This window comes from Nannobrachium achirus, assembly GCF_963921795.1.
Source record: "Nannobrachium achirus genome assembly, chromosome: 17".
Classification (NCBI taxonomy): domain Eukaryota; kingdom Metazoa; phylum Chordata; class Actinopteri; order Myctophiformes; family Myctophidae; genus Nannobrachium; species Nannobrachium achirus.
In genome coordinates this window covers 18,362,356-18,372,925 of record NC_137824.1, presented here as the reverse complement: position 1 = coordinate 18,372,925, position 10,570 = coordinate 18,362,356, and the positions used below count along the sequence as shown (strand labels likewise).

At 41.2% G+C, this 10,570-nt stretch overlaps 1 protein-coding gene across 1 annotated transcript; it reads right to left on the bottom strand.

Moving 5' to 3' along the window:
* Positions 1-4,661: 4,661 nt before the first annotated feature.
* pfdn6 (prefoldin subunit 6) lies at positions 4,662-10,186 on the bottom strand. Its single transcript, XM_080745538.1, has 4 exons — positions 10,012-10,186; positions 9,724-9,794; positions 7,637-7,761; positions 4,662-5,165 (listed from the first exon to the last, which is right to left on the bottom strand). Exons 1-4 carry the CDS (start codon positions 10,073-10,075, stop codon positions 5,045-5,047), a joined length of 381 nt encoding a protein of 126 aa, XP_080601664.1. The 5' UTR covers positions 10,076-10,186; the 3' UTR covers positions 4,662-5,044.
* Between the last annotated feature and the right edge of the window lie 384 nt (positions 10,187-10,570).

The window sequence follows — 10,570 nt, the reverse complement described above, 5'->3', positions numbered from 1 at the left end:
TCCTGATTGGTCGAGCGGCTGCAGCAGCTCTCACATTTTGAAAACAAACATGGCGGCCCCCATACCCGACGCAAATGTACAAATCGCAAATAAAAGCAGTATTAAGCGAAGTTTTATCTGAAATCAACAGCATCTCAGAACTTAAAAAAGAACAACAGTTTGTACTTTTGGAATTTCTGTCTGGAAAAGACGTATTTGCTGTTCTGCTGATGACTACGGACTGGACCTGCCAGTCAAAATGAGTAACTACGTCATCGTAAAGCGTTGTCTATGGAGGACTCCCAGACTTGTTGCGAGGCTACTATTGATGTAGAATCTGGTGAAAAGGGGAAGGGGCCTAGTAGGCTATTATAGATACCTGGAGGACCCCGGTCAGGTTTGAAGTGGTTAAAGGATTTTACAATCATACAAAAAGACTTAAAGACACCGGGCGGAACCGAAACGTACCACGCTCACAACCCTTGTAGGCCAGTCAATCTAAGCTAAAAAAAAAGGCCTGACCCAAAAGAAATTGCAATAGTAATCATTCAGGGTTTTTTTTTCTCCAAAAAACATGTTAAAAGTTTCCCATTATATTTTTAGTGGATCAAGGTAAATTCAGGGTTAGGGTTAGGGTTCACCCTTCACTTACTATTCAGGGGAAAAAAAGACCCCCCAAGAAAATCTTCTTTAAGTAGCATGTGAGGGGTCTAACTAGGGGTTTTTCATGATTCTGAATCCATTGCAAGCATTTGTTTTACACAAAAAACATTCCTCGGGCTAAAAACGGACCCACAAAACTATGGTTTAGTGACGACTCCAGTCATCACTTTTCTGGGCTCAGCTCAGTTTATTGGGATCAGTTTTTAGCTTGAGGATTTTTTTTAATAATCCACAGAATCTTCACCAGTGTGTGCTGGTACCCCCACCACACACTCCCACCCAACCCTCTCTCTCAATCACTGTGGGCACAAAGCATCTGCTGACATTACTTGTTTCGAATTAAGTCGGTTCGCACGGCCGGTGGAGGTCCACTGTAACAGGGCCCTGGCGACCGAGGGTTGATGGTGTGAGGCACCCAGACATCCAGCAGAACGAGCACAGAGCCTGTCGGAATCGTTTCCTCCAGAGTTCCTTGGACGTACAGGACGTAGCCTTCCATCCATGGTCCATGGAGAGGTTCTGTGAAGTTGGGGTCTTGGAAGAGGCTCCACTTTATTGGCAGACGTGAATAGCCACCTTATTTCAAAATTATATATATAAAATAAATTAGTAAGATAATAATAATGTACTAAAATGTACATTTCTATGTAGGCTACTGTATTTATTAAAAGTATATACTACATCACACAGACAGATTGATTTGACAGACAATTGCTTTTAGATGGGCAACTTTGTGTACTAAACTATACAGGACTTGGCCACAGGGTGGAGCTGTTGGCCAGCCAATAACCCAAGACACCCCGGGAAAGCTATTGGGTAACAAAAATGCTTTATTTTTCTCACATAATACAATTTATTGTCTACTTCTACAGTAAGTCTCGTCATGCCATACAGAAACTGTACAGAAACTGTAAAATATTAGATATTAAGTAAGGTAATATGGACTATCCCATCCCAGCATCTAAAGTTTCATGCAAGCCTTATTGCGACCGTAGGTCGCACTTACTACAGAAAGCTGCTCGAGGTGTCCGTCCGTCCGTCAGTCCGTCCGTCACACACGTCACACGTCACACTTTTGCCCTGCTCATATCTCCGCAACCGTTGCCCCGATCCATGCCAGATTTTGCACACACACTCCTTACCTGCCAAACTACAACCTCCAAGGACCCCCGGAGCTCCAGGGACCCCCAGCTCCCTCGGGGACCCCCAAGTGTAAAAAATGAGCACATGTGCAAAAATTACCAAATGACCACCCCAACGGGGCTGCTCACGGGGCATTCCCGGGGACCACCCACTCCTGGTGCTCCAGAACGGATGCAAAAGTGGTGGCGCCCCCAGTGGAGGACCCCCTGCCACTGCAGCTCACATAAAATGCCGTAACTCGGGCTAGGAGCGACCGGGAGAGCCGGGGCCGGTACCTATTTGTCCGCCTTGGCGGCGCGGAGACCCCACCCCTCATTTCTCACATGGCCCTCTAGCGCCACCATGAGGCCGATTCAGATTTTGCCCTAAAATCACGAAAATCACTACACAGTATGTCTACACTCATGTCATCAACATGCTCAGGAAGATTTTGGAAAAACACATTTTTGCTCTATTTGTGGAGATAAGTGACCTACGGTCGCTTATCTCCCGATTAGGGAGTCTTACTGGTGGTTACTGAACATAAACAGGTTTTTATAAGAGAACATGAGAGACATTTTACCTGGATAAGCAGTTAATATGAAGGGCATGAAGAAAACAGCTGAAACCATGGACCACATCATCCTTCACCTTGGAAACAAACATGTTGAAAATGTAAATTAAAAAGTAAAAGAAATTAACCAAAAAAATGTAAATCAAATAAATAATTGATATATTATTTGAATATTTTTAGAAAGGCGACTCTACACATCAAAGAAATAACTGATAGTTTTTGACTCTTTTTAGAAAGGTCACTATCTACACAGAACCTAACATCACAGGTTTCACTGCAAATGCAACTTTATCTTCATTTCCAGATTAGCACACAAACAACCACTTTAAAAGATAGAAAATGAACACAATAGTCTATATACATTAACAGTCTAGTATAGTGCCAGAAGAACATTATTTATTCCCTCTACGCTTACCTTTGCAGTCTTCGATTCAAGATTCTTTACCTCTGCAGGTTGAGACTGAGATTTATAACAGTCTGTGAGTGACGAATGGGAGGTGTGGTGGCGTGAGAGAGCATGTGAGAGGGTGCACAACGTTATCTCATGCACCTGCAAGTAGCCTTTTGCTTGGATGGATAGTTTGGATAAATTTCCTGAAATGAATTCCCCAAAACTGTGCCAGGGAACTTCAAGGCCACATTTGAAGGCCCTCGGTTTGGCCTTATTATGCCCTTTCATACATCTCCTTTACTCCCCATCCTCATCTTCAAATGAGTCCAGACACGAGTGTTCTCCGTTCTACTCAATTGTGTGAATAGTTAAGAATCAGAATATTATTGTCACATGATCACATCCCAGCTTAGGTGTAGAGAAGTTCTCTGTTCTATTTTTCGAGTGCACTCCCGTCATTTGCACACTGACTGTAAAGTCAATTTAACTCTGTAGGATAATAGAATGCAATAGAACGAGTGGACAAATACTATAGTGTACAAATGGCCCCTTGTAAAAGAAATTAGGGCAGCATTCCCACTATGCACTGTCAAACTGCACAGTAGGGAGAGAGGGAGAAAAACCTCCTGCAAAATACTTTGGCCGCAAGTGGCACAACTGTATGTGCTCTTGCAAATTTTTGGGATAATTATTGGTGCAGTAGATGGACTTTCAGTGCAACCCATAGCATAATGCCTACTGTAGACAAATTAGCTACCTTGATTTATTCTTTTTTTTTTTGTTTTACACTTTTGAATGCATGTCTAAATGCACTCTTAGAAAAGCTATAAAACAGAAGGACGTGGAAGTGCATCCGGCATCACCATGTTATTCTAGTCTAGACTGATCACTGGTCATACAAAAGAAATGTCAGGCTAAAATCGCCACTGCAGACCACATACCTAAAAGTTGCAAATAGAGGACATTTAGTTTAGTAAAAGGAACTCATTCCTTTTCAAAGAGAGAAACATTGTTTGTTCATTCATTGTTTGTGAACTGGTGTTTTCACACCATGACTTATTTTTGCTTCGTTAATCAAAGCTTGTTAACGACTCCTCCTCCTCCTTTCTTGATCAGTGCTTCTGAGGACAATTGAATTCAACGTACAGTAAGTGAAATAACCAGATTCAAGTCTTCTCTAACCAGAAACCATGGATTAATGATTACAAACAAGGCCACAGCCCCATAAAACTGGTTCACAAACTGCAGACATTAGGAATACAAACCTCTCTTTCTGACCAATAGACTTCAACATTATTGCTGCTCCAAGTAGGGTCCCGAGACCCCAGGGTTCCTTGGGCAGTAACAGGTCTGCAACTCTGCGTGTACACATGGAACCAAATGGACCCTTACAGGTCTGTAACTCTGAGAATGTACAAATGTCTGGAACTAGTGGACAAATGAAACCAACTGATTCCATTTGTACAACCGAGTTAAGTGACAGCTCCCACGAGAAAAATAGAATAGCAGATTCGTCTCACTTTCATCTCTGGAACTCATTCTAGTATAGAATATGTTATGGATTATTAATGTGAATGATTGCATCATACCATCATCAGGGAGAGTACATATTACTTAAGACTAGGTTGCTGCTGCAATACATTTTTAGCTAGTTTATTTGCAAATCTTTATTTTTGTGCCAGGGAACCCTATAAGTGAAAAGCTGTGTAAACGTTCCACATGTTTCTAATATTTTTTGCCTAAGTATAAACTGATTGCGATGCTAAGGACTAATAATAGCGGTCTCCTTACATACGCCTTTGAGTACCTGAATGTTTTGAGTGCAACTATCCATCCATCCATCCATCCATCGTATCTCTCTCTCACCCCACATGGAACATGCTAAAATAAAATTAACAGTTGGAGGAATAAAAAAGAAAGAAAGGATTTCGTATTAAATAAGAAATGACCTTTTATTTTTTTTTACAACATAACAGAAACAAGCACTGCTGCAAATGTGGCAAAGTTGGGCTTTATGTTATCCTACATTAATGGAATTAACATTTAGCTGAAACTAGGTTTAAGGGTTGGGGTCAGAGTTGTTGTCCATATTTAATAATCAGTTATGCGCTGATGTTATGCGCCGAAAAATAGACGGTCTGCTACTTTCCAACTTTTTTCAGCCGCTTTCATTGCCTTCCTAAAGTTCTGATGTGCTCACAAGTATTGTAATACAAACATGTGTGTGTGTGTGTGTGTGTGTGTGTGTGTGTGTGTGTGTGTGTGTGTGTGTGTGTGTGTGTGTGTGTGTGTGTGTGTGTGTGTAATGTCTGAGGTCACACTTTGACCGTGGTGCGGCCCTGTGCTCTCTGGTACTCCTGCTGCAGGCTGGACAGAACCTCTCGATGCGCTTCCGATTTCTTCTCCATGTCCTTCAGAAGGCTCTCGTACCTCTGACTGCAGAGCCACAAGGAAACACAAGACAACATTAGAGAAACCTTTACAACGAACACAAAAGCTTCAACATAGCCTTTGTAGCGAAACTGAGCCTCTAAAAAGTAGAGGTGAACCGATTGATCGGTTCCGATATCAGATCGGCCGATCAAGGCCATATCGGTTTTGATCGGTGTTTCCATAATTGGATCAAAGCGAGCCGATCAAGGGATTGAAGCAAAAGGGACGTTGACGTTCGATTCACGTGCGCGTTGTGCATGCGTGCTTCTGACGAAGGAGAGCTCTGTTCTCCTCTCTTCTCTTGTGTGTGTGTGTGTGTGTGTGTGTGTGTGTGTGTGTGTGTGTGTGTGCGTGCGTGCGTGCGGCTCCATGTTCACTTCTGTCTGTGAGCCACTTAATCCCCCCCCTCCTCCCACACCACACACAGACATGCACCGAAGAAAGGGGGACAGAGTGAGATGAAAGTTGTTTGTTTTAAACATATTGGATACACCATTGGAATAGTAGCCTACTTCTACCTTTGTAGGTGTTGACTTCTCAAAGTAAAATCCACGATTTGAGTGATCAGATGAATGCGTTTTCAGCTGTGTTGGGTTAACGAGGCTCCGCTCGTGTCTCTCTCTCTCTCTCTCTCTTTGGGTTAACGAGGCTCCGCTCGTGTCTCTCTCTCTCTCTCTCTCTCTCTCTCTCTCTTTGGGTTAACGAGGCTCCGCTCGTCTCTCTCTCTCTCTCTCTCTCTCTCTCTCTCTCTCTCTCTCTCTCTCTCTCTCTCTCTCTCTCTCTGCGACGTGAGAGAAGAGAGAGAGGCTGTAACGTTGATGTTAAACTTAATTCCAAAAAACATAATTCCAAAGTCATTGGAGGACAACAGTTGGAGGTAGTTGTTGTCGATCTAAGGATAACGTTTGTAGTTCCCTTATATAGTTTAAAACAGTCATTTCCACAGGTGCTAACCGTTAGCACTAGATGTAAGGAGGATGACGCGTTGCCATTTAGTTTCTGCGACAGAAACAAGCAAACAGGTCTATAAAAAGTGTTGCCATATCCTGTTTTTTCCAGCAAACAGGTCTATAAAAATAAAAAACTGGGAAGGTCAGTCAAACAGAAATGTTGTTGTCTGATATTGTTTAAGAACAGTGGTTCTCAAACATTTTCATGCCAAGAGCAAGGACCCCAAATATGTATATAGTGTACAGAAAATCTTAAGGGCCTATTTGGCCTATTATTGTTGCTATTAACCATTATAGCCAAATAACCTTGAAAATAATGAAGGATAGACAATATTGCCACTGTCTTTATGAGAAAACCTTTTTGTTTTGTTTTTCTTGAGGAGGAATTTTCCTAGGACTAAAATGATTTACGATAATATATCATATTGAGAATCGAATCAAATCATGACCTTAAAATATAAAGTTGAATTGAATTAATATATACAATGTCAATGTTGTGTAAGAGGAATCATTAAATATATAAATGCTCCGACAGTGACACAATAGAAGAATTTATGGATTTCACGCTGTGATCGATCGGTAATATCGGTGGTAATATCGGTGCTTTGATCGATCGGTAATATCGGTATCGGCAGATATTGATTCCAGCTGATCGGTGATCGGTATCGGCCCCAAAAAACCTGATCGGTGCATCTCTACTAAAAAGGGATGTTTATTTCAACACAACAGCTCTAAGGCAAGGCTTCCCAAACTTTTCAGGCCACAACCCTGACAAGCATGAATTGATATACAGTACAAGCTCATAGCAGGTCACTGCGTGGTGTGCTATGAGCTTGTAGATCTGCTATTTTAGGAAAATCAAGAAAATGTGAGCAAATCTTTGAATATATATATATATTTTTTAACTAAAATCTTTGCTTTTGGAGGACCCTGGAACAAAATATATTTAGATGGGGAGTCTGTGGCAAAATACATTTCGGGGGTCCTTGACATGAAAATGTTTGCGGCACCACCGATATAGCAACGCCATGTTTTTCAGAAAACTGTTTTGGGATTTAGATGACATTTGTAGAATTGACCTCAGGTCTTAAGGCTAGGACACACTGTACGATATTTAAGTGGTAGGCGATTATTGGATCGTTTGTTTGTATTCCAAATGTCCAACAAAAACGTGAAAGGCTCCCGTGGCCGCAATACATACGTGGCAGGACGCAAATGATTTCTCTCTCTGTGCGCACGCACACGCACACGCACACACACACACACACACACACACACACACACACACAAACGCTCGAGAAGGGATCGGCGAGCGCTAATATCGCGGGCAGATCTTCTCGCAGTGCTTTTCAAACCACAACAACCAAAACCTCTGCAAGCAAAGTCCGATCTTGGGGCAGATCGGTGGTTTTGTCGGCGAGTGCCAAAAATGGTCGGCGACAGCATAATCGGCACAAAACGTTGTGCAGTTTGTACAAGCCCTTAATCAATAATGGGTTCATAGAAATGAAAAAGGAAACTCACATCTCTCCGTTAATATATTCTAGCCTCTTAGCAACGGTAGCTTTAGCTTCATCAGCATCTTGCTTCACCAGAACAGGCCCAATGAGTTTATAAACTATGTTCTGACTGTCCAGCAGGTCCAGCTCCTGAAAACACACAGAAAACACGTCATTACCAGAGAGAAAGTCACATTTCTAATTTTCTATCATAAAAGACTTGATTCTTTATTGCATTTGGTGGGACAGGGGTCCATGAGGGGGGGTTCCAAGGGGTCCCAGGCTAAATGACTGATAGTTGGGAACCAAATTGACCCTTAGGGGTCTGTATCCAAATATCTATAGGTCACCAGCACTTTCGCCTATAACATATTCGCCTACACGCATTTGGTCCTTTCGCCTGGCATTTTCGCCTTGGAGGAGAGTCTTTTCACCTAACTGTCTGAGCCATTTCGCTGCTGTCCATGTTTGCAAATTATCTCTTTGTCATTTAAATATTATAGTGACTGTGACAGTGGTGTCAAGTGAAGCTAACAGTTTACTTGACATTTATTATTTACATCACATTTTATTCCTAAAAAATGGCAAAATAGTTTTTTATGCCTGTTGACAGGCAAGGTTGATTCTATAGGCTATTTAGGTGTAGCATATCTTATATAGACCTATATAGGCTAATAGCCTACATATATATTTTGTATAGCCTAATGTTAAAACAATAATAGACCTACACCACTGTTCATTTTACAATACTGTTCAATACTGCACCAAAGAATGTATAGTATCGGGACATGGATTAATTAATTATTTGGGCGCACCTGATTCCAATAGCTCTGTATTTATGTGATTACTATGGAGTGCATAGGATAGCTGTGTGTAGGTTTGACATGTAACACCACTGTCACAGTCACTATAATATTTAAATGACAAAGAGATAATATGAAAACATGGACAGTCTGACAGCAGAATTGAGGGTAGGCGCAATGGCTCAGACAGGTAGGTGAAAAGACTCTCCTCCACGGCAAAAGTGCCCCGCGAAAAGACCTGGCGAAAATGTTATAGGCGATTATGCCTGACACCATATCTATAGACCCCTTAAAATGCTAGTATAAACGCTATCGGCATCCAAGTTGTAATAACCTGCATTGACAACCCATTCATGAAACAGATAATGAACTCATCAATATTGCAGCTGTCCGGAAAGCTTGCGTAATTCTCTTTGTATCTGCCAAGCTTTTGTTTCATAAATATCCACCGTTGACATGTTATGAGCAATTTTCGGGCAAATAAAATTCCATGCATGTGATTCAAGTGTGTTCGAGTTTGGAAGTGCTGCTGTTTGTAAATCTCGTCTCAACGTCCTGGGTTCAACCCATTTTAGAAATTGCACATTATGCAGGAGGCAGCAGGACATTCAGTTATGGAAAACAAGCGCCTCCAAACTCGAAGAACACACAGAAAAATGATCAGTGCACAGATTTTATTGATAGAGTTGCTCATAACATGACCAGTAGTGCTTTCGAGGCCTGACGTGAGATATAGGCTATAACGTGTCCCAATAGATTCGACGAGTGACATCTAAAGGGGTCTCCAGAGTTATTACAGGAGGGCTGCCAAATCTTACATTAACCACTTGAACCCTAGCATTCCTAGTATTCTGAGGAGAACTTTTGACAAAAAATAGACGATATACACGCTAATAACTTGCGAGGTAGATCAGCTATTTTCTGCAAAAGTTGTATTTAGAGGGAAATACTAAGTATTGATGGTTTACATGATGGATGTGGTTAAGTGTCTGAAAATACACATCAAAATGAATCCAACACTGATGACAGCGCTGCTAAACATGTCTATGAATCTACAAAACAGGTTTAATCTGCAACCATGTTTTATTCAATATGCAGTGGGGGTCCCTGCTTCATGAATCATCTCTCACTCAGATAAGGGGCCTGAAGAAAAGTCCCCTGATTTTAGAGCATTTCAGTTGCTTGCAGCTGGCCTTTTCTATTATTAGACCCCAATAGAGAGAGGTTGAACTTGTGTCCCATATATGTACTGTACTCATATATTGTTGACTATAATAACATGATATTGATAACATAATTCAACACTTACCTCTTTGACTATGTTGTTCTCTGTCAACTGGGCCTCTAGTTTCTGTCTGGCTGCCATGCTCTTACTGACATCTAATAAAGTGTAACAGACAGAAATGGTTTTGTTTTAATTACTTAAGACACCAGAAACATAATATAACATTTACTGTGTACATAGACATTTTAAAAAGATGTCTAAAAACATATTATGTCTGGCTAACAAAGAACATCAATTACATCAACCCAACAAACATGCAGCAGTCATGCATTTCATGCTAGCCCAGTTAGCCACCCTGCTAGCATGATTTACCTTTCTGCATCTGTTTGTATTTCTCTAACTCCGCCTGCAGTTTCTTCTGGATGGCCTCTGCCATGGTGTTTTTATGTTACTGTGGAGATTACAACACGGTGTAACTTTAACTAGAAAAGGTGATATAAAGTCCTGCACAAACAGCCTCAAGCTGACAGCGTTGTGAACCACAGTGGAAGCTCCAGTTTAGCAAGCAACTTGGCAAGCAAGCGGAAACGGTGTTGTGTTGCCAGGTTTTGAGAGACACAATCAAGCATGTCTATGAAAGCAAGACCAAAGCAGCATATTATGATATTGTACGAGCGCGCTTGCATTGCATTGATTGATTGATTGATTGATTGAAGTATTTATTAGAAGTTTGCATAGGGAAAGTTAGCCTACATGTTTCATGACAGTCAAGGTTAACTAAAATTAAATTTCCAATTTGCAAAACATAATTTAAACAGTTAGAAATCAAAAAGAAAAATATGTACAGACAGTAAAAAAAAGTACGAAAGTTAGATTGGAGTAAATACATCTACGAATCGTAGACTATGGTTGTCTACTCTACACACTTTAG